We start from the raw sequence: 24,213 nt of genomic DNA, 5'->3' as shown, positions 1-24,213 counted from the left end.
GGGGAAGCCAGCCAGGGTGGCCAGCCTAGGAGGGCATGCAGTCAGAGGCGAGCCATCGAAAGGACTTTGACTTCTATGCTGTGTTGTGAAAACAGTGGAGGGCCTTGAACACACAGTCTGATAAAGAGAGGGGGTACTTCCTTCCCACCTATCATCGTCTCAGGTACAAAAACCCTGCTGTGTCTGCAGAAAAACAGAAGATGTTCCCATAGTACAGAGGGCTACAGGACAGGCTATAAGAGCCATGAGCACCTGAAGTGCACGCAAGGCCATGAAGGGACAGGGGCAGGGTGCTCTGTGTACTCCCTGCAAGTTCCGTTTTGCAGGGATTCCCTGAATTTCTCGTAGCTCCTAGCCTGGTGAAAACCAAACCCTTTCTCTTTCCTTGGCAAAGTCTGATTTGCTTTATCCTGATCAGTAGATTACTGGATTCAGTAAAAGGTTTTCCTGCTTCCTTACAATTCACTGCAGTCTTTGAAATAAGAGGCTGATCATTTCCTACCTAAAAAGCCCTTAAATGTTAAACATCTTGAACCGGATTGTAAGAGATGTTTGTGTGCTGATGCATCACTGGGATAGTCGTGCCTGTATAATAGAGAAAGAAACTCTTCTCCCCTCGAAACCCCAACTTTATTATACTGATGTTTTTTAAATTGTTTCTCTTAACCACAGATACCCTGTTTTTCCTTATGTTAAATACGGCATCTGGCTGATGAGCAGGGTGGTGAGGCCGCCGAGTGAGGCAGAGGTGCCAACCTGGGAAACCGAGGACGATGACATGGCAGAAGGCGACTTAGGGTATGGCCTCGCGAGAAGGCCCAGCAGTATTTATGAAGTGCAAGTTTCACATCTGTCTACATCTAGAAAAAGATCGGATGGAAAGAACTTTAGCCCTCCCCCCTTTCCAGGAACGAGGGAAGAAAGAAGTGGTGCCATTTTTCAGTATTCCAGGCATAAGAGCTCCCAAGATACACACCCTGAAGAGTCCAGCACTTCCCACCACAGACGACAAAGTAGCACTGGTAAGAATGCCTCGATCCCTCTCCCTCCTTCTTCTCCCCTGTGGATTTCATCAGTGCCTTCACCCTTGCAACACATGACAATAGGTCACTGTGGTGGATTTTGAGAATTCATCTTTATTCACCTCTTGGGATTGGTGATAGTACAAAAGTAACTCATGTTTTCATTTCCAAGTATTGCACAAATTGAACTACAGTAGTTATTCTGCATTAATACAGATATGTTAGTGATATCAGTGATTACCTACCTTGCTTCTGTGGGTGTGTGATTTAGTGGTGTGCGTTATCTTTTTTTTTTTTTTTTTCTTATTCAAGTATTTATTTGGTACCTGTTAGGTGCCAGGGGCAGTTCTAGGCTCTGGGAACAACATTAGTGAACAAAATAGTCTCCATGTGACAGTTCACATTCTAGTAGAGGAGAGAAAAAATAAATCTCCCAGTAGTTAAATGCAGGCATTGTGAATATCTGGAGGGGTCAGGGCATGCTATTTCAGGCAAGGATCAGGCCAGGGTCACCTCTCTAAGGAGGTGGCTTTTGAACACTGGAGTGAACTGATGCCCAAGCCTGGTACTTATCTGGGGAAGGAGTATTCCAGGCAGAACATGTATGCTTCTGGTTATTTTAGGAATGTCATGAAATCCTCCCTCTAAAAATTAATCTTTTTTAAAAGTAACTTTTATACCCAATGTGGGGCTTGAACTCCTAACCCTGAAATCAAGCGTTGCATACTCCATTGACTGAGCCAGTCAGGTGCCCCTCAAAAAATGAATCATAATTTATCATAACCCAAAATCAATTATGCCATTTATTAAGGAAAGAACACATTGTGATAGAATGTTACAACTCCAAAATGGCTGGGAGTCCAGGGGTGACTCCATGCCTACATGGTGGCACAGCTTTTATCTGGCTGAATCTTTTGTAATCCATGTTGTAAAACTTCCCCCACTAGAGTGGAACAGACACAAATTAGAACAACATGAAAATAATGTAAGAAACATGGTTTTAGATTTGCCAAAAGCATGTAGCAGATGGGGATTTTATCACCATCTTTCAGAATCCTTCTTGAAATGAGCATGGAATTATTTATATATTATTCTTTTAATTCCTCATCACGTATAGAGGATGGGTTCTGCTTTGCAAGCAAGATGTTGAAAACAGTACATGATGCTAAAATACCTTTATAAAAATATGAGGAAACCACTGGGATATAAATATGTAACAGTAAAAATATGAGCTCCTGTGTTGTTGGGTTATAGACTTTTATCTCAAATTAGCCTGGTCCTAGGTAAGGATATTGTATTGGTTTCTTATTGCTAATAGGTCATTTCCAAGTCACCACAAATTTAATGCCTTAAAAATTTTAACACAAATTTATTATCTTACAGTTCTATAGGTCAGAAGTCCAAAATGGGTTTTACTGGGCTAAAGCCAAGTTGTTGGCAAGGCTGCATTCCTTCTGGAGACTCTAGGGGAGAATCCATTCCTGTGCCTTTTCCAGCTTCTAGAGCTCGCCTGCATTCCTTGGCCCATGGCCGCCATCCTCCATCTTCAAAGGCAGCAATGGCTGTTCAAGTCTTTCTCATACTGCTTCACCCTGACACTGACTCTCCTGCCTCCCTGTTTCACTTATAAGGACCCTTGTGAGTACAGTGGGGTCACCTGGATAATCCATGAAAAGTCCCTTTTGCCGTGTCTGTCCAGGTTCTGGGGATTAAGATGTGGGCATCTTTAGGGCCCTTGCTCTGCCTACCACAAGGATTACTACAACGCAACATGTCATTGCCAAACCAGTGGCACTTGTCCCTCCTTGGAGCCCCTGTCATTAGAGTAAAACCAAGATTTAGGTTTTGCGTTGGAAACCGCCATAGTGAAAGTTCAGAACAGCAAAGAAAAAAACTGTTTCGAGAAGTTTTTAATGTCCCTCAAAATACTCTTTCTAAAAAATCTTGTCTTCCTTTTACTTCTTCTTAATCTTCTTGCTTGTAATTTACCACTTTAATGTTTTTCTATTGCCAGTGAGACCACAATGAAAATGAAGCTCCTGGGAAGCTCAGTTTAATGTGTCAATTGATCACATTAAGGAGAGAATAATTGAAGTTACAGGAGACTTCTAGTCATTCTCCTTGGAAAGAAATTAAATTCAGGTTATTTCTTAGATATTCATATCACTGTATTGATCAAACTTAAGCCAAACACCAAAATTTATTTCACTCACCAACATTCATGTTTTTAAGTACTGTTTTGCATGTAATAATTAACCAATTCGTTAACAACAGTTTAGTAGAGATTCCTTTTTTTAAAGTCTTTTTATTCAAAAGTATGTGTCTTTTCATTTGTGAAATGTTTTAAGCTACCTATTTTTACCATTATTTGGTTTGTTACAGTTCTTTCCTCTTGGCACAAAGCTGCATTTGATATTTTATAAACAGATGTGCTGTATTCTAGTTAAAGAATGTATTGAAGTGTTTTTTTTTCCCCCTTAATAGATTCTAATTCAGAATTGTCAAATGTCGAATTAAAGCAACGTCTTCATGATACTTTAGAGGTAAGTCCTGTGGCTTCTATAAAAATTCTCATGAGGCACTTGGGTGGCTCAGTCGGTTAAGTGTCTGACTTCAGCTCAGGTCATCATCTCACAGTTCATGAGTTCATGCCCTGCGTCAGGCTCTGTGCTGACAGCTCAGAGCCTGGAGCCTGTTTGGATTCTGTGTCTCCTTCTCTCTCTGCCCCTCTCACACACTCTCTCAAAACTAAATAAACATTAAAAAAAAATTCTCATGAGAATATAGCCCACTGATGGATATTTTAAGTAATGCTAAAATTGTATGGAAGGCAATGTTGGCTTTCCACATATTCTGCATGAGCCACAGTGTAAAGCTCATAACTTTCAACTGGCCTCCTGTTTCTTATCCTCATCTCTCAAGAAAGCTTTTTACGTAAACATGCCCTCCAATTCACCTCTCACCCCTAATCTTTCATTACTTCTCTAATCTGCTCCTGGAGAGAACAGTTATAAACTTCCTTCCATCTGTCTTCCCTGTGCGTGAGGCTTGAAATAAGCTGACTTATTTTAACCTCTTTGAAATCAGAAGACCAGAAAGTATTCTTGGTGCTCTGAGGCCCTGCTGGCAGTAGGAATTTGTATGCAGGGTGCCTGTCTTTTGGGAAGGAGGAAGCCCATCTTAGTGTGTGTGTGTGTGTGTGTGTGTGTGTGTGTGTGTGTGTGTGTGTGTGTGTGTGACACTTCTGGTGAAAGCTACCATTTTCGTTTTCTAGGGCTGCTGTAACAAAGCACCATAAATAGGTGGCTAAAACAACAGAGATTTGTTCTCAGTTCTGGAGGCTAGCAATCTGAAATCAAGATGTCAGCTGGCCATGTTCCCTCTGGAAGGTCTAGAGGAGAATCCTTCTTTGCCTCTTCCTAGCTTCTGGAGGTTGCCCCTGTCAATCTTGGCATTCCATGGCTCATAGCCACTTCACTCCAGTCTCTGCCTCTACTGTCACGTGGCCTTCTCCCCTTTGTGTCTGTGCCCACATTTCCCTCGTCTTAGGACACCAGTCATTGGATTGAGGCCTATATAATCCAGTATGACCTCATTTTAACCTGATTATATCTGCAAAAACCCTGTCTCCAAATAAGGTCACATTCATAGTACCAGGAGTTAGGATTTGGGCATATCTTTACTTGGTGAGGAGGACAGTTCAACCGATAATAGCTACTATAGCTTTGTGGATGATCATGTGCTTATTTTTGTGCTCTAAAGATTTTTTTCAGATTATTGGCTGTGTGGTCTAGAAGGATAAAAGCAAAAGATTTGGACTTTTAGTTACAACTGGATAGTAAGAGTCTCAGTGTAAAGCCTGCCTGGGCCACTTATGAACAATGGAGGAATTTCAAACCTCTTTTATAAGGTCAAAGTGCTTAGAGTCAGTGCACACTGAGCTTACATGTAAACTATCCACATTTGGGGTTGCACGTCTTGCAGATGGGTAGACTAATCTTACTTCTCTCTTTAGGAGGTAGAAATTTTAAAAACTGAACTTGAGGCGTCTCAGAGACAACTTGAGGGTAAAGAAGAAGCACTGAAAATTCTTCAAAGCATGGTAAGAAGTTATTTTTAAATTTTTAGGTAGTATGATTTTATCTTTTAAAACAAAAGCATCTGTGCTTAAAATAGCTTTTTTGAAGGCGTAGATTTTTTTAAAACTTTTACTGAGGTAAAATTTATATACCATAAATTTCACTTGTTTTCAGCATACAATTTATCCTTACTGGAGTTGGATAACCATCTCTAATTAGACTAACCAGTCTAATTCTAGAACATTTCCCCAGTATTCCCCAGAAGGAACCTCTAATCCATTAGCAGTCCCTCCCCATTCCCATCCCCAACCTTAGACAACCAGTCATCTTACTGTCTTTTGGATTTGTCTTTTCTATTTCATATGAATGGAACGATACGACATGTGTCTGGATTCTTTTAGTTAACATGTTTTTGAGGCTCCTGCAAGGTGTAGCACGTGTCAGTACTTTCTTCCTTTTTATTGCCTAATAATATTCCATTGTGTAGATATACCACATTTTGTGTATCCATTCACCAGTTAATGGGCACTTACATTGTTTCCTCTTTGGGGCTGTTATGAGTAACACTGCTCTATTTGTTCATGTACCAGTCTTTGTGTGGAAAGTTCATTCATTCATTCACTCTATTCATCAGGAGAGCCGAGCGAAGATCTGCTGACTTTTGAACTATCAAATTCTCCATAAAAGGTGGTCTCTGTGGAAATTCTCTGGTTTTCTACTGTCTTAGAATAAAAATGTGAACCTTACTGTGCATAAAGGAGTGATGAGAAATTTAATGTATACTGGTATGATTTTTATTTTTCTTAGGCAATATTTGGCAAAGCCACAAGTCATACTCAAGTGATGCTTCAAAAAACTATGGAACAAAAGAGATCCTTGGAGAAGGTATTTGCCACTTTTAGTGTAGACTTGTTCAAACTACCAAGCTTTCAAATAGCATTTCCTTTAAAAACCACAAGACTAATGGATGTCTGTTTGTTGTGCTTTTTTATACAGTCCTGTCCCTTTTGGAACTTATAATCCAAAACATATTGTTACATGGGCAAACAATTAAGATTTCTTTTATTTCCTCATTTTAAGGTAGTAGGAAGCTTGACACTTACTATAAATTTTCTTTTCTTTTGCTCCTTCTCTGCTTGCTTGGCAGAGCCTCCCTCTTTCTGACCACCTCATTGTCATGAAAATAGTAGTAAGGAGTCACCTTGGAAGGTCTTGTTCTGTTCCTCCTGAACCCTCCCTCGATGGGAGTGTCCTGGGCTCACACTCCCAGGAATGGATTTTGCTTCTGGGTCTGTATAGGTTGGGGGTAGGGGTGATGAGGAATCTAGGTTCTGAGAAGCAAATTTTGAAGCTAAACAATGTGAAATTGTTCTCATAGTAAGTAAGCTTTGGCAAAGCTCTTCTTGAGTGCTAAAGAGGCATGTTGTACGTGTTTTTAAATGTCATAAACTCTTTTTGAACAATAATTAGTTTCTCTTTAACCTATTTCTGTTAAATGATTAAATGATTTATTTCAGCTATTTACAATGTCCTGAAATGATTTATTTGTAGTAATTTTCCATGAAAAGTCCTATTTTCTTTCTATAGGAAATAAATGTCTTGCAATGGGAAATAGAATTTGATCAGAATAGATTTAAAAATATAGAAGAATCATGGACCCAAAAATATGACAGGTTTGTATATTTTTATTCTGTACTTTTTCTTTGGAAATTTCTAAAGTGTGTATAATTTATTTACTTACATTTTTATTGTTTTAATATTTAAATAATCTCTACTCCAATGTGGAGCTTGAACTCATGACCACAAGATCAAGAGTTACATGCTCTTTCGACAGAGCCACCCAGGCACCCCATAAAGTGTGTATAATTTAAATGTAGCTTAGGCTTTCTTTTCTCCTTCTCTGAGCTAACTGTGAATATTATAAAATTCTTACTGCTTATCCACTTCACTGTTCCATATTTTTCTGTTAGTATTATCTTTTTATATAATATAAATAAACTGTATTTTATTGGGTTTAATGCCCACAGTAGGGTTTGAACTCACAACCCTGAGGTCAAGAGTTGCATGCACTCACTACCAACTGAGCCAGCCAGCCGGGTTCCCCTATAAACTGTATTTTAAAAAGCAATGTAAGGGGCACCTCAGTGGCCCATTCTGTTAAGTGTCCAACCCTTGATTGTGGCTTAGGTCATGATCTCACTGTTTGGGAGTTCGAGCCCCACATCAGGCTCTACACTGTGAGACTGGAGATCCTGCTGCTTGGAATTCCTCCCCTCCCCGCCCCCCACATCCACCCCTGCTCTGCTATTCTGCTCAAGCTTGCACGCGCTCTCTCTCACAAAATAAACTTAAAGAAAAAAAAAAACTTTAGGGGCGCCTGTGTGGCTCAGTCAGTTAAGCATCTGACTTCGACTCAGGTCGCTATCTCACACTTCATGAGTTCAAGCCCCGCATTGGGCTTTCTTCTGTCAGCCCAGAGTCCACTTTGGATCCTTTGTCCACCTCTCTCTACCCCTCTTCTGCTTGCACGGGCGTGCTCTCCCTCTCAAAATTAAATAAACATTAAAAATAAAAAGGGGCACCTGGGTGGCTCAGCCAGTTAGGTGCACAACTTCTGCTCAGGTCATGATCTTGCAGTTTGTGGGTTCAAGCCCCACATCAGGCTCTATGCTGACAGCTCAGGGCCTGGAGCCTGGTTTGGATTCTGTGTCTCCCTCTCTCTCTGTTCCTCCCCCACTCATACTCTGTCTCTCTGTCTCTCTCTCTCAAAAATAAATGTTAAAAATAAAAATAAAAAAATTTCCATTTGCAACTACGTGGATGGAACTGGAGGGTATTATGCTAAGTGAAATTAGTCAAAGACAAATATCATATGACTTCACTCATATGAGGACTTTTAGAGACAAAACAGATGAACCTAAGGGAAGGGAAACAAAAATAATATAAAAACAGGGAGGGGGACAAAACAGAAGAGACTCATAAATATAGAGAACAAACAGAGGGTTACTGGAGGGGATGGGCTAAATGGGTAAGGGGCATTAAGGAATCTACTCCTGAAATCATATGCTAACTAATTTGGGTATAAATTTAGAAAAAAAAATTTAAAAAAATGCTAGGCAATAAAATAAAAAATAAAATAAAACAAAAAATAAAATAAAATATAAAAAAAACTTGGGGTGCCTGGGTGGTTCAGTCGGTTAAGTGACCAACTTCAGCTCAGCTCATGATCTCATGGTTTGTGAATTTGAGCCCCATGTTGGGCTCTGTGCCTGGAGCCTGCTTCAGATTCTGTCTCCCCCTCTCTCTATCCCTCTACTGCTCACATTCTGTCTCTGTCTCTCAAAAAAAATGAATAAATGTTAAAAAAAATTAAAAATAAATTAAAAAATAAAAAAACTCTAGGGCACCTGGATGGCTCGGTTGTTAAGCATCTGACTTTGGCTCAAGTCATGATCTCCTGGTTGGTGGGTTTGAGTCCCACATTAGGTGAGTTCTACCTCTCTGTCTCTGTCTTTCCTTGTGCCCCTCACTTATTTGCTCCCTCTCTCTCTCTCCCTCTCAAAAAAAACAAAAACAACAACAAAAAATTTTAGGGGGTGCCTGGGTGGCCCAGTTGGTTAAGCATCTGACTCTTGGATTTGGCTACGGTCATAATCTCACGGTTCATGGGTTCGAGCCCTGCCTGTGTCAGGCCCTCTCCTGATAGCATGGAGCCTGCTTGGGATCTCTCTCTCCCTTTATATCTGCCCCTCCCAAGCTTGCTTTCTCTTTCTCTTTCAAAAAATAAACATAAAAAAATAAAAAGCAATGTAAGAGCCATGTTTTCCAAGTTATTTTATCATTGGCATTTGTTTTTCATATATCTTTTAAGCAATTTTTATTAGTATGAATTTAGTAACTTTATTTTTAAATTTTTAAAAATCTTTATTTTTGAGAGAGAGAGCGACAGAGCATGAGCAGGGGAGGAATAGAGAGAGAAGGAGACACAGAATCATAAATAGGCCCCAGGCTCTGAGCTGTCAGCACAGAGCCTGACGCAGGGCTCGAACCCACGAGCTGCAAGATCACAACCCTAGCTGAAGTCAGACGCTTAACTGACTGAGCCACAGGCGCCTCTATTTAGTAACTTTAAATTATAACATACACATATTATAAAGTCAGTCACTGATAAACTGATTTGGTATCTGGGATTATAGATGGCTTTAATACCTAATTTTTAATTTATTATTAACTTTTAGTCTGGGATAACATGTATAGAAAAGTTGCAATAATAGTACAAAGAAATCCTGTATATCTTCAAGATTCTCCAAAGTAGAACTCTTTACCACATTTGCTTTAACATTCTGTCTTCTTTATAGTTACATATGTGGATACAGTCTGAGATAACATGTATAGAAAAGTTGCAATAATAGTACAAAGAAATCCTGTATATCTTCAAGATTCTCCAAAGTAGAACTCTTTACCCCATTTGCTTTAACATTCTGTCTTCTTTATAGTTACATATGTGGATACAGATAGATATCTGAGCCATTTAAGAGTAAGTTGCATATAAGGCCTCATTATTCTAAATACTTCAGTTTGTGTTTTTTAAAAAGGGACATACTCGGGCGCTTGGGTAGCTCAGTCGTTTAAGTGTCTGACTCTTGATGTCAGGTGGGGTCATGACCTCCCAGTTCGTGAGTTTGAGTCCTTTGTCGGGCTCTGTGCTGATTGCTGGGAGCCTGCTTGAGATCCTCTCTCTCCATCTCTCTCTGCCCTTTCCCTGCCCATGTTCTCTCTCTCAAAATAACTTAAATAAATAAAAATTAAAAGGGACATAACTCTGTCATAACCATAGTAAAATGATCAAAATTAAGACATTAACCTAATACTCTATTTTTTTTAAAGTTTATTTGAGAGAGACAGAGTGAGGGAGGGGCAGAGAGAGAGAGAGAGAGAGAGAGAGAGAGAATCCCAAGTAGGCTCTGTGCTGCCAGCACAGAGCCCGATGGAGGGGTCTGAATCCACGAAGCCCTGAGATCATGACCTGAGCTGAAACCAAGAGTCAGAGGTTCAACTGACTGAGCCACTCAGGCGCCTCCTAATATTCTTGTTTAACCTACAGCCCTTATTTAGATTTGCTAATTATCCTAGTAATACATACCCTTATATCAAAAGAAAAAAAATTCCTGTGTTCTAGGATCCAGTCCAGAATCACGCATTGCATTTGGTTGTCATATCTAAACTTCCGTCCCCTTTAATCTGAAACAGCTATGAGGAGTAAGGGAGGGCGAAGGAAGGGGAAAACATCTGGAACATTTATCAGTGCTTCTTTGTCCTTGACATTTTTTGAGGAGGACAGGGTGGTTATAGAATATACTACATTGGAGATGTCTGGTGTTTCTGAACTCGATTCAGGTTATGCATTTGGGGCACTATTACTACTGAAACAATGTGTTATTAGTGCATCATATCAGGGAGCCTGCAATGTGGATTTGTCCCATTCCTCGCATGTGAATATTGACTGTTTGGTTAAGGGGTGGTATCTGCCCTCATTTTCCACTATAAAGCCATTATTTTCCCCCTTCTGGTTAGTAAGCATCTTGTGGGGAGATGCTGTGAGATTATGTGATTTATCGGATTTTCACCCACTAGTTTTAGATCCACTGCTTATTCTGCCTGAAGCAGTCATTACTATGACGGTTGCCAAATGGTAATTTTCTAATTCTGTTATTCCTTCTGTATTTATTTGCTGGCATTTTAAGAGCTTTTTTCCTCCCCCATTTGTTTATACCAAAATGGATTCATGATTTCTTGCATTATTCAATGGGTTACTATCATAATTTCTTTTTTGCATACAGTTTTCCAACTTCAGTCAATGGGAGCCCCTTCAAGCTGGCTCCTGTGGCTTTCTGACACCTCCCTGTTATTGTTGGAGCACTTTCTTGCTTTCTGGTAGAAGAGGTAATAGGCCACTATGCTTACAATATTGGCATCTTTCCAAGGATTCCTTGTTCCTTTTAGCGGGGAATGGTGTTTAGAAATCAAGATCTTAGTGCTAGGTGTGCTTATGGCTACTGGAAGTCATTGCTAAGAGGTCCTCTGAGAGGACGACTGGAAATGCACACGCACACACTGACATATACATCTACCTCTTCATCGCTCTCTGTTCAGAACCCTTGAGTTCACACCCATATCTTCAACTGCAACCCACCACCATAGGGTGCATTTGAGCCTTGCTCATTTCCATATTTGTAACTTCCAGTGAGAAACCTGGCTCTTTTCACCCAATGTTTACTTATTTGTTGTCAAAGAATATGCAGAAAGTAGCTTTAGAATTGCTAATACACACCATTGCAAAATCAAACCTACTAACTAGAGTTCAATATTTGTTTGCAGTTTTGTTTCTCGCCTGAGGGGATCCAGTCAAAACAAGTGTTCAAAACTGACTTTAGTTTTTTTTCTCTTTCTGTGGTTATACAATTCATTTAAGTTCATTTGTTTTTATCTATATTCTGTTTTAGAGTTGTTTCGTCATCCTTGTTGATTTATTTACTCGTCTGATCTATTTTTGATCTTATAAAACACTGACATGCTTTCAAAAGTCAGAACTATTCTGAGGTATACTCAGAAATGTCATTCTCCCCCCAGGGCCCCTACCCCATTCCCAACCTGCCATCTTTCCTTCCCCTCACTATCTATATAGATAACCAGTTACTGTTTTCTGATTTATCATTCCTCTGTTTCTGTTTGCACAAATTGGCAGATATGTTTGTTTTCTTATTTCTCCTTCTTTCTTACACCAAAGAACAGCTGACTGTACATATTCTTTTGCACTGTTTTTCCTTTTTAACAATACATCCAGGAAACCACTCCATTGTGTGGATGTGCCATAGTGTACTCAACTATTCTCCCATATATAGGCACTTAGATTGTTTCCAGTATCTTGCGGTTGTAAACAGTGCTGCAGTAAACAGCTTTGACATATATATTTTTGTGTTGTTGGGAGATGTACTTCTGATGTAAATTCTTAGAATTGCTGGGTCAAAAGGTCAATTCATATGTAGATTTATTAGATGTTATCAAATTCTTGTCTGTAAGGTTTGTACCACTTTGTATTCCTACTAGCAATGCATAAAAGTGCCTCCTCAAGAGAAAGTCATAAATCTTTTTTTAAATTTTTTTTTTTCTTTTAACGTTTTTATTTATTTTTGGGACAGAGAGAGACAGAGCATGAACGGGGGAGGGTCAGAGAGAGAGGGAGACACAGAATCGGAAACAGGCTCCAGGCTCCGAGCCATCAGCCCAGAGCCTGACGCGGGGCTCGAACTCACAGACCGCGAGATCGTGACCTGGCTGAAGTCGGACGCTTAACCTACTGCGCCACCCAGGCGCCCCAAGAAAGTCATAAATCTTAATTTATGCCAATTTAATAGTGTTGTCTTGGTTTTTGTATTTTGTTTTCGTGGCACAGAATCCAGAAAATTCTGATTCAAACACCCAGATTTGCACCTGTCAGTAGACTGCCTTTTAGGATATTCTTCAATTAAGCAGAACTAGCAAAAGAGGTTTTATTATGAAGTCTGCACAAAAAGACAGTGAACCAGACAGCAAAGCATGAGCAGGAGAGGGGCAGAGAGAGAGGGAGAGAATCCCAAGCAGGCTCAGCACTGCCTGCGCAGAACCTGATGCAGGGCCCAATCTCAAGAACTGTGAGATCATGACCTGAGCCAAAATCACGAGTCAGACACTCAGCTGAACCACCTAGGCGCCCCTAAAATTTTATTTTAAGTAGGTTCCACACCAAATGTGAGGCTTGAACTCATGACCCTGAGAGCAAGAGTCGCATGCTCTACTGAGCCAGCAGCCCCCCTCCTTATTATTTTTTATTTTTTAATTTGAGATACTTCTGATTCTTTCTCAGATGAGTATACAGAAGGGTTAAGAGTATGTCCAGAATCTTACCACACTCTAAATTGTTTTTGTTTTGTGACACATATAAGTTCTAGCTTGTTTTGAAGTAGGAAAAATTTTATCTGGGTTTTTGTTTTCTGATTATGGGATACAAATATTCTCATTCAACAATGAAATGTTAGGGGTGCCTGGGTGGCTCAGTCGGTTGAGCGTCCGACTTCAGCTCAGGTCATGATCTCAGTCCATGTGTTCGAGCCCTGCGTCGGGCTCTGTGCTGACAGCTCAGAGCCTGGAGCCTGCTTCGGATTCTGTGTCTCCCTCTCTCTCTGCCCCTCCCCTGCTCATGCTCTGTCTCCCCTGTCTCAAAAATAAATAAAAACATCAAAAAAATTAAAACAACAAAAACAATGAAATGTTAATGTTTTAGTTATTTGGAGGGTACTTTTTTTCCAGGCTAAACTGTGAAAATGCAGTCCTCAAGGAAACTCTGAATGTGAAAACAGAAGAAATTAAAATGCTGAAGTCGGAAAATGCACGTAAGTGAAGAGCATTATTTTGATGATTGCTTAAGAATATGTTAAAATATCAGTTTTAGTGTCCTATGTTAAGAACATACGTATCAACAGACAAAGTGCTATTATTTAGAAGTAACGTACTTCCAAGAAATGCATCATTACGGTTTTTTTAATGAAAAAAATTTAAGATGAAATTCACATATCAAAATTAACCATTCAAAAGTAAATAATTCATAACACTCACAATGTTGCGCAATTATCTAGTTCCAAAAGATTTTCATCACTCCAAAGTAAAACCCTGTATCCAGTAAGCATTTCTCCCCATTCTCCCGTTATCCTTTTGTTTTTCTACTCAGTGTAAAACAAAATGGCAGAGCACCTCATATTTGAGAAACCTAAGTACATGTTTTTGGGGGGGGACATTAGTAGGAATGTATTCTAATAGTATTAAGGCTAATACTAGCACTCTTGCTTTTTCAAGATACTGACTACAGACTTGAAAGTTTTTACCTATATGTGTGTACACACACACCCCTTATGTAATAAGTCACCTTATGACAAAAGTTAATAAAAGAATATTAAGGTATCTTAAGAATATATTTCTTAAGTTTATTAATTTATTTTGAGAGAGAGAGAGAGAGAGAGAGAGAGAGAGAGAGAGAGAGAATATCCCAGGCAGGCTCTGCAATGTCAGTGCACACCCCAAGGTGGGACTTGATCCCACGAACCATGAGATCATGACCTGAGCTGAAGTCGTACGCTTAACCAAGTGAGCCACCCAGGCGCCTCCAAGATGTTTTAAGAATATTAAGATGGCATCAACTTTTTATATAATTTTAAGAGATGTGTTGTTTTTTCCTTCTTAGCAGAAACTGTTTTAAAGTAGTGGCTTGAAGGAGACAAAGTTCTAAATCAGGTCATGGGCCTGAGAGGGGCACTTTCTGTAGTCTAGTAAGTGAATAGTGGCAGAGCTCCTGGGTGAGAACTGCACAGAGAAAATGGTGCTTCTCCATACCTGTGATTAGAGCAGATGGGAGATTTCACCTGTGTTAGGTTAGTTCAGGAAAGCAGCAGCCTATAACCACATCCACTCCCTCTCTACCACCTCACTCTGCAACAAGTCGGGGAGAAGTCACGATTTTCTGTTCCAGGATATAGTAGGACCGCTCTTGTTAAAAATGGTTGAGAACTTGTGAAAACTCATAATAGCAGTCTAATAGAGTTTGGATAGCTGGTCCATTTGACATTAATGCATGAGATCTCACCATCTGGTGGTCTCAAGATCTAGCAAGTGCAAATAATTTGCATTTGTATGTTCTTTGAAAATCCTACAAATTTTCTTTGAGCAAATGAAGCCCAGACTTTGGACACTTCCACATTAAATACAGTAACATTTCATCTAATGTTAAGTATCTGTTATCTCGTTTGATACCCACTATTTTATCAGATTTTCTGGCTGTGCAGTTCTGGTAGGCAGTGTCTACATATGCACTGCTTGTAAGAAGTGAGTGTATGATGTTGGTGTAACCAGTAGCTTAGGTGAGGCCGGAGTCAGACTGCGTAACTAACACTCTCTTCTTTGGCCCTTCCTAGTTTTAAATCGACAGTATTTGGAGGCCCTCGCCATGCTGGAGATCAAACAGCAGATGGCAGCTCAGGAACACAAGTGCCGTGATAAATGTGGTTTTACAGAGGTTTCAGGTCTTGAGGTAGGTAGGCAGGTATGAAAGATGAACAAGAGGGAGATTTTCTACTTTCCTTTTCCCCGTCACCGTCTGCGACATGTTCTAGAATAGCACTATACTTAGCAATTTGAGACTGAGGGTAAGAGAGGCCCATTGATTTCCCCAGGACAGTTCCTCAACCTTACTGGGTCCATGCATTACATTCTGGTACACTAGGACATGTGCTGGCCACTTCCTGCCCCATTTCTTATTTTTATAGTTTTAGCATAAGCTGTGTTAGCTGTGTCTCACATGACACAATCACAAGTATTTTTTTAGAAATAGAGGGATGATTATTTTCCTGACATATTAAAATTCATTCATCATTTTTAAGCATGCACCTCTCCCTGGTGAGAGCTGGCAGGAGTAAATGCTGGGCAGCCCGGCTAAGCTCATTCACAAATCGACAAGGTAGATTTTAATATTACTTCAAGTTCCTGGCAGGGATTCAGACCATAGAAACTGGTGCCAATTTAGAAGTTTTGGAAAAAGAAAAGAAGCAAGGTAGAACTCCTTTATGGATTTGTTCCAAGTAGTAACATTTTTTCCTCATTTGTGGTTGGATCCTGAAATCCGCCTGTCAATTTTCTTCTGTTTTTGTTTCTCTTTCCAATTTCTTTGAATTGCATGCTCGAATATAAATGTGCATGTGTGTAAGTGCCCTTGCTTTTGTGTGCAGCTAGGTAGTGCGACCCTCAGTAATGGGAGTAATGTTTTCGGGTTTAAAGCTTGCTGTCCTCGGAGCCTGCCTTTGCCATGGTCCCGGAGGGAGTCCCTGTGCTTGTGCCAAAATGGCGGCGTCGGCTCGGAAAATGCTTCTTAAGCTCAAACAGGAGGTAAGTACCATATTATCAAAACACTAAAAGCTTTTTTTTTTCTCTATTAATAGAAGGGAAATATCTGCAATAATTAGCTTCCTTTTAGTAGTCACTGGCTGTGGAACTTAGGCTTACTTTTATGTGATAGAATTAACGTACAAACTTGATTTTATTTACATGGTTCCAAAATACAAATAGTACTTGGCATGATATTATGGCAACATAAAGTTGTCTGCCTAAGTTTATAGTTAATATTTCCTAAGTTTATGTTTCTTTTCTCTATAAATGGTCTCCAAATTACTCTATTTATAATTAGAGGAAAAAGCTCATGCTTAAAATCACTAGGATCCACAACACTGATAAATGGGGAGATTAACATGAAGCTTAGCAGAAAAACAGCAAGGTACACTGAAGGGACCTTTCTTTGTACCAGCCAGACCTAGGTTTGAGTCATAGCTCTAGTATTTTCTACGTGTGTGGGTTTGGACACATATGTTAAAACAGAGAATAATAACTAGTTATTGGGCTGTTTTGCGGAAATAGAAGAGGCAGACATTTAATGTTTAGCACTGCACCATGCAGGTGCTGGCACTTAAATGACAGCTGCCATTATAGTTAATTATAATAACAAATACAAACATGGACCATAATTTAAAAAGTATTTTACCTTTATTGAAGGTATGGAATTTCAAGTCTTCAGACATAGGAAAAATAACAGCTAAAAATTAGCAGTTCATTAAGACAAGCATAAGATTACAAAGATCAGTCAGGGTCAGTTATGGCACGTATCTAAAAGGTGACATTCATAATTATTTTCAGTGATACTGTCTAGACTGGCCCAAGGCAGAATGGAAATGCAGCCTTTGGCATGCATTTCTTACTTGTTGGGCAGGTCACACACAAGGCCTTTCTGTGGTAATGAGGTAAGGTCCAAGAAGTGGATTAACAAGGAATGATCGGGCACCAGGAAGGAAATTTCTGGTAATCTAGTTCAGAGTGGGCAGCTACTGTAGAGGGGAATCAGCAAGTACTAATTAGTTTAAGCACATGAAATAGATCAGACTGACAGATACATGCTAGGCAGGAGACTACATTTGCTAATGTTACTTAGCATTCAGGCAAGAATTGTTCTAGTTTTGCATATGACACCTGTCCAACTTTCTTTCAAAACTAGTTGGGACTTTTGCAGAAGAGTAAAGAAGAAGCTTACATAATGGCAGATGCATTCAGAATTGCATTTGAGCAACAATTAATGAGGAAAAATGACCAGGCACTAAGATTGACACAAATGGATAAAATGTGTAAAAAAGCAACAAAATGGATAAATTGGAAGCACCTTAAGGAGGATGGTAAATATGAATTATAATGGCAATAATCAGGTACAATTTTAGTTGTTTTTGATTATAATCAAAGTTGACTATGCACCGTTAAATGAAAGGAGAATATAATTAAAGTATCACAGTTGTGATTTATTACACAATTTAGCAACTATGGGAAGAAAGGGGGTCACTGGACGTTACATATACAGAAGAAATATTGGGATCACCAAAACCATAAAACAGTAGAATCTTTTCTACTACTCAACTATCTCATTTAAGCTACTTAAAAAAAAATTGTTCACTTATTTTGAGAGTGTGTGTGCACACTAGTTAGGGAGGGAGACAGAGAGAAAGAGGAAGAGGGATAATCCCCAGCAGGCTCCAAGCTGTCAGCACAGAGCCAGACACAAGGCTCAATCTCAAGAATAGTGAGATCATGACCTGAGCTGAAATCATGAGTCAGATGCCATGGGGTGCCTGGGTGGTTCAGTCTGTTAAGTGCTGACTTTGGTCATGACCTCACTGTTCATGGGTTCGAGCCCTGTGTTGGGCTCTGTGCTGACAGCTCGAAGGCTGGAGCCTGCCTCAGATTCTGTGTCTCCCTCTCTCTCAGCCCCTCCCCTGCTCGTGTTCTGTCTCTCTAAGATAATTAAAAAAAAAAAAAAGACCTTTAACTGACTGAGCCACCCAGGTGCCCCTCAACTATCTCATTTAAATAAGAACATGTTTAGTGGGGAAAGTTTATGAGTGCTATGTGATTAAAGGGAAACTTCCTAGACGTCATAATGAAAATAGTGAAACTCGGGTGTCTGGGTAGCTCATTCAGTTAAGCGTCTAACTTTGCCTCTGGTCATGAGCTCACAGCTTGTGAGTTTGAGACCAGCATCTAGCTCTGTGCTGACAGTTCGGAGCCTGGAGCCTGCGTCGGATTCTGTGTCTCCCTCCCTCCCTGCCCCTCCCCTGCTCATGCTCCATCTGTCTCTCAATATATAAACATTAAAAAAATTTTTAAAAAAATAGTGAAACCCAAACATTAAGTATGTCTAATTAAACTTTGCTGAAATGTAGGATTCTAAAAGGAGATGGAGGAGTAGAGGAAAAATCTTAAGTTGGAAATATTAATAAAATACTTTTATAAAAATGAAACAAGTTAAGGGTTAGGTTTTTTTCACAAACCTATCAAAAGTTCATGGCCATTTTTCAGTATTGTACTGGTGTGAACAAAATATATAAAAATGGAATAACAGAATAAAAATGACAGTTGGAAGTAGATCATCCAATAAAATCAAAGTAGCTGTTATTTTTTAGAAATTTAGTTTCTCTAAATGTTCAGTATCAGTTTTTATTCATCAGTATTATTCAGTGCAACTCATACTGCTTCAATTTAAAATTCCAACTTGTAATCTTTTATTAGTCAAGAAAGATTATATAATTTGTAGGTTTAGATGTTTTAATATTGAAATTCTGAGATGACTATATTTCTAAATATTTTCTAATATGTCAAAACCAATAATCCTAATTCCAATCTTTCTTGTGTTCAGATGAACTTTGGAAATATGAGTCTTAGAATATTAAAAACGAAACTTTTAATAAGATACCTATTTTTAATTTTTTCTCAAGTAGTACATATTCCTAATAATATACAGGTCAAGTGATGTGAAAATAAAATAAAATATAGGGAAAATAAAATATAGGGAAATAAAAAAGGAAGCGATAAACAAGAACTATGAAAGTAGATAGAAGCAGATCGTAAGACTTCTGTATTTAGACTGTTTATCAGGTGGAAGTCAGGGCAACACAGGAAATCCTAACTCTCAACACTGACTCTTAAGGAGGCATTCCACACTATCCTAAAATTAATTTCTAAAATGGTTTTCTGACATGAGACTTACAACAAAAATCCCTGAGCTGGCTAATGTAATGTCTAAATCCCCAACAATCATTTATGATAAATATAAAATCAGCATTTATATGGCTGTTATCTATAATAATCCCTTGATAAAGGCCAAAGGTATAACCTTAGTGTCCAACTCAATGTAGGTGATTCTGCCAGGCAAATATGCAAACATAGTCCATATACTTAGTCTTTTAGGAATTGACGGAAAATGTTAATACCTAGTTCTTTCAAGGACCACAAATGTGTAGGTCCTAAGCTAAGCCCTTGATAGGAGCTGGACTGCCGAATTTTCAAAGGTGTTCTCTTTAAGCACAACCTTGGTGTTCTGTGATGTGAACTGAAGGCAGATCCCTTTGGAAGTGTAATTTAATTGCTTGTTTGTTTTGATGGAAGATGAGAAGAGTTATGGGAGAAAGAAAATGAAGGGGAAGGCATGGTTAGAACAATCTTATGAAAGCCTGCCACATTCTGTCATCTGCACAGAAGACCACCCACTGTGTGCATGGAAGTTGGCCAAAAAGGTAGTGCTAGACAGACAAAATGGGTTTTTCCTAAGAGGTAGATTAATATTCATTTCAGCACTTGAATACATACTCATTTTATATTCTAGAACGACTGCCTTTCTTAGCTAATGACAAACTCGAAAAACTTTTCCATTAAAAATATGATTTGATAGATATAGCTCCTGATCTTTGTTTTCCATTAAGGCCCTGAAGAGACTGGAAGCAGAATTTAAAATAACTGATTCATCTCCGAAAGGCCTTTACAAGTCCATACAAGTGTCAGTAGCTCTTTGTCAGTTTCTTTTTTTTAATGTTTATTTATTTCTGAGACAGAGACAGAGCATGAGTGGGGGAGGGGCAGAGAGAGAGAAAGGGAGACACAGAATCTGAAGCAGGCTCCAGGCTCTGAGCTGTCAGTGCAGAACCCGACGTGGGGCTTGAACTCACAGACTGTGAGATCATGACCTGAGCCGAAGTTGGAAGCTCAACCGACTGAGCCACTCAGGTGCCCCTACTCTTTGTCAGTTTCTTAGCGACAAGACTGATTCATTTTATTCACGGATTTCAGTAATCTGAAGAGGGACAGGATGTTGCCATAGGTCAGTTTCTTGTATGTGGTTAACATCTTAGAAGACATTAACTTTTCTTGTTGATATGGCAGCTTAGACGAGTTCTGAGAGATAGGTTATAGCATATTTCTTTTTTTTAAGACTACAAATAGAGATGCAGATTCATTCACTCATCAAAGCTAATGAGCACTTCAACTTGTCTGGCTTTTCTCCTTTTGTCGAAGTTGCTTGAGGAAGAGGTCAGTGAGTGAGCCCCGGTGGCTGTGGTTTATCAGGATTGGGTGGAAAGGGAACTGTCTTTTATCTGTTCTCAGTTTTCCATTAGACCATTTGCAGAGCATTCCAAAGGCATTCTTGATGTTTTCTTTGTATAAATCCACAATTTTGGTACCTTCTGCTATAAAACTGCACCCTTTCTATAAAGAACATCAGTGTACACATTTCAAGATGTGGACTTTTAAACATTAGGTCAGTACCTGGGCTACATGTTTGTTTGTTTTTTTTAATTGTGCTAAAATATACATAAATTTACCATTTTAACCATTTTTAACTTTAAGTAGACTTCATGCCCAGCACAGGACTTGAACTCATGGCTATGAGATCAAGACCTGAGTTGAGACCAAGGCACCCAGGCATCCCCCATTTTAACCATATTTAAATAACATTAACTTCGTTCACATTGTTGTGTACCCATCAAGACCATCCATCTTCAGAACTTTTTCATCTTTCCAAACAGAAACTACCCATTAAACACTAACTGTCCACTCCCTTCTCCCAGCCCCTATGCTCTATTATTTAATGACACAGCAATCCTGAAGCATGGAGGCTATTATTCTCATTCAAGAAAAAAAGCACAGAGACCTTGTCCAAGGTCACTGAGTACGGGGCTAAATGAGGATTCAAGTCCAGGTCTTTCTCCTCTAATGCAGGATTTGTATGGTTTAGAGACCACTTGTGGCCTGCAGACATGTTTTGTTGGGTCTACATAGTGTTGTCAAATAATGTTGGTTAAGTGGCTGACATTTAACACTGGAAGACTTCACACACACATCTGGATTGCTGCTTCCTCTGGAAGACTGAGATGATCTGGTAATGTGGGCTGCATGCTCTCTTGAGGGAAGCTATCACTGGGAGCCAAGGAGTAGAGCGGCAGGCAGGGCATTGCTCTGGGTCCTTACGCTGTGACCCACTCAACCTCCGTTTGCCATCCTGCCTCTCAAGTCTGTGTTCTCTTCCCACTACACTGATGCCTGACTCACCAGACTTCTCCAGAAGAGAACCACCTCTTGACTGATTTACAAATGAATTATCCTTGGTTCAGACTTACCTCTTTTCCTGGAAGTATATGAGTAAGGGTTTTTATGTTTCAGTTGATTTGCATGTTCAGTTTTAGGATTACCATCACAAGGAAGTAAGAAGACCTTAGGGCAGAAACTGTTGGGTATGCTCCCTTCAGAAAACAGTTCTAAGAAGACTGAAGACCAGGATAATCCTCAGGAAGTCTTTAAGATGCTAACAGAGTTGGTCAGTGTTTTTGCTTTCTCTTGTTAGAAGTTGTGGTTAAGCTAATCTTTTTGTTTCCTATTAATTCAACTCTTTTTTTAAAAATTCCGTTCTTCAGTACTCTGTACTTGCCTTTTATGCCCTTTTCTCAGCTGAGGTACCATCCTCCAGTTTTGATCTTCATCTCCTTAAATTCCCTGCATGCTCTTCCCACTTCTCCCATCCATGTTCTTCCTGTACAAGTTTAAAGCTTCACCTCTGAAAAGAGGGGGCTCCCTGTAATTAACTGCAGGTACCTCTGTCATCTGCATTTACACATACAGTCCATGACAAGACCTTTTACTTAATTCAGGAATTTTTAAAATGTACAAGGCAACTTTCTCACACATTATATCTTGAATCATTATCCCTATTTCATATGACTAAACTAAAAGACTCATGCTATATGAACATACTTATCTATACAAGAGGGTTAAAGTCATTTATTCACATATAAATATATTTTAAAAATTTCACATATAAAGAACTTCAGCCTCCTCTTGCAGGGGTAATTACATGTTGATATTACACACACACACACACACACACACACACACACACACACACACACACACCACGTGTATGTTTTTCCTCTCTCTTCAGATGACCTACAAAAGTTTCAGCAGAAGGAAACTTCTGTTCCTCCTTTAAAAAAAAAAAAAAAGTCCTCAGTCATAATACTTGGGTATCGCTAGATTAACTTAATGTATTTACATTGACTGACTTAACAGATTGAAGACAGAACATTCTGAGAAAAAGTCTGATTATAGCTCTATATGCTGTGATTTTTTGACTAATTGGCATATTTTTATTTTTTGTCCAAGTAGCTGAATGACAAAGAAGAAGCTCTGGCTCATCAAAGAAAAGTTAGTTACATGCTTGCTCGGGCATTAGAAGAGAAAGACACCACCTCAAATGACAATAAGGAAAAAAATCTTGTGAAAGACAATTTTCCATTAAAAAATGCATGGGGGAAAGTTTCAGAATTCCCTGTACTGCATGATCCTGTGTTTTCAAGTGTTCACATTTTAAGTTCTGTGGGCTGTCTTTGTTCAATCCAGCACCCTCACAGAGATCAGCACTACACAAGAACTCTCAAAAGATCCTGTTCTTTGCCATCAAATATCATGTTTTGAAGATAAATCAGTTGAAATCAGACCTGAGAGCTGTTTATATTATGATACTTTAAAAAAGGACTGTACAAATGTTGCTACATCTTCAGAAGTTGTATGTTTTATGGGTATTTCTAAGTTTTAGAAGGTAGCTTAAATACTCAAATGTTTTCTACAAGAAATTTATTAATATTCTGTGTTGATGGATTTTATAAATTACATTAGTATGCTTTATTAAATTTTCAGTATTTGCCAACATCTTAAAAACAAGAAAGTGATTTCTGAGAAAAAAAAGTTATTAAACTATTTTGATTGACTAAAGGGATCTTTGGCTTAAGCAACAATATAAATTAATGCTCTAAGAAATAACAATGCCTAGGAGTGGCTGCATAATTTTTGAAATACATGTATCTTGTTTTATTGCTATTTTTCAGGATTTTCATTTGCCAGAGAAAGGTTACAACTAATAATTTCCTTAAGTTAACTTCAATAAAAAAGTTATCATGGTGGGACTTTGGCAGAAGTATATTCAAAGCATTGCTAGTTACCTTTATAGCTTCTTTTTTTGTTGGTGTGATGACACTTTGGAGCCAGAACTGTGCAGAATTCTAGCACTTATACCATTCTTTGGTTTTGATGCTGAATTTTAAGGTATTGCGTAAAATCTTTAATACCTTCTGGGAATGTTGCTATATTAGTAATAATCACAATTATGCCAAAGGAAATGCATTACATTGTCAGAAGTTTTAGAAGTTTTATAAAACTTTAGTTATGATCTCTAGTAAAAAAAAAAAAAGATATATGGCTACATTGAATACTACTTATAGATGAGGTAACAACAGGTAAAATGAAGTAACAATATAAAATAGAAACCATTTATAGTTGTGTTAAAGCAAGAACATTTAGTTGCCTTTAATATTAATAAAAGATGAACTTTGGCAAATAAATTTTGAAAAAAGGAGTAATGATGAGGAACTACTGTTACTAGACATTAAATTGCATTGTCCTGGTAGTAATATAAAGCTACATTATTTAAAATAGTGTGGTACCAACAGGTCAATGGAATATGATAAAGAGTATACACAGAACTAATACATATAATAATTGAATATGAAATAAAAGGTAAGGAAAGCAAAGATTTGGGCATGTTCAATAATATCTAAGTGTAAAAAACAATAAAAGCTAGAAATGTTCTTTTTTAATGTGTGTATATGTGTATT

General features: G+C 38.7%; 2 protein-coding genes across 7 annotated transcripts in view; one reads left to right on the top strand and one right to left on the bottom strand.

The window, feature by feature from the left end:
* The first annotated feature begins 712 nt into the window (after nt 1-712).
* On the top strand, nt 713-24,195 carry CCDC125 (coiled-coil domain containing 125). Of its 2 annotated transcripts, none has more exons than XM_019835116.3 (11): nt 713-1,022; nt 3,507-3,565; nt 5,038-5,124; nt 5,909-5,986; nt 6,689-6,774; nt 13,448-13,530; nt 15,103-15,218; nt 15,962-16,069; nt 17,226-17,400; nt 21,727-21,863; nt 22,709-24,195. In XM_019835116.3, the coding sequence occupies exons 1-11, from the start codon at nt 713-715 to the stop codon at nt 23,015-23,017; spliced, it is 1,548 nt and encodes a 515-aa protein (XP_019690675.2). In that variant the 3' UTR covers nt 23,018-24,195. The 2 variants fall into 2 exon arrangements, with proteins under 2 accessions (XP_019690675.2, XP_044917613.1); XM_045061678.1 differs by lacking the exon at nt 713-1,022 and adding an exon at nt 2,531-2,660.
* The window catches only part of CDK7 (cyclin dependent kinase 7), a 64,012-nt gene continuing 40,527 nt past the window's right edge, over nt 729-24,213 (bottom strand). Inside the window, exon 12 of one of the 5 annotated variants that reach the window (XM_045061687.1) lies at nt 729-860. In XM_045061687.1, the coding sequence (XP_044917622.1) occupies nt 829-860 (32 nt within the window). In that variant the 3' untranslated portion in view covers nt 729-828. Of the gene's footprint in view, nt 861-1,116; nt 1,966-2,914; nt 3,143-21,859; nt 22,101-22,297; nt 22,527-24,213 lie in introns of those variants that run through there. The other 4 variants (XM_045061683.1, XM_045061717.1, XM_045061707.1 and 1 more) reach the window with 4 other exon arrangements.

Source organism: Felis catus, chromosome A1, assembly GCF_018350175.1.
Source record: "Felis catus isolate Fca126 chromosome A1, F.catus_Fca126_mat1.0, whole genome shotgun sequence".
Classification (NCBI taxonomy): domain Eukaryota; kingdom Metazoa; phylum Chordata; class Mammalia; order Carnivora; family Felidae; genus Felis; species Felis catus.
This window is presented reverse-complemented; position numbering and strand designations above follow the sequence as displayed.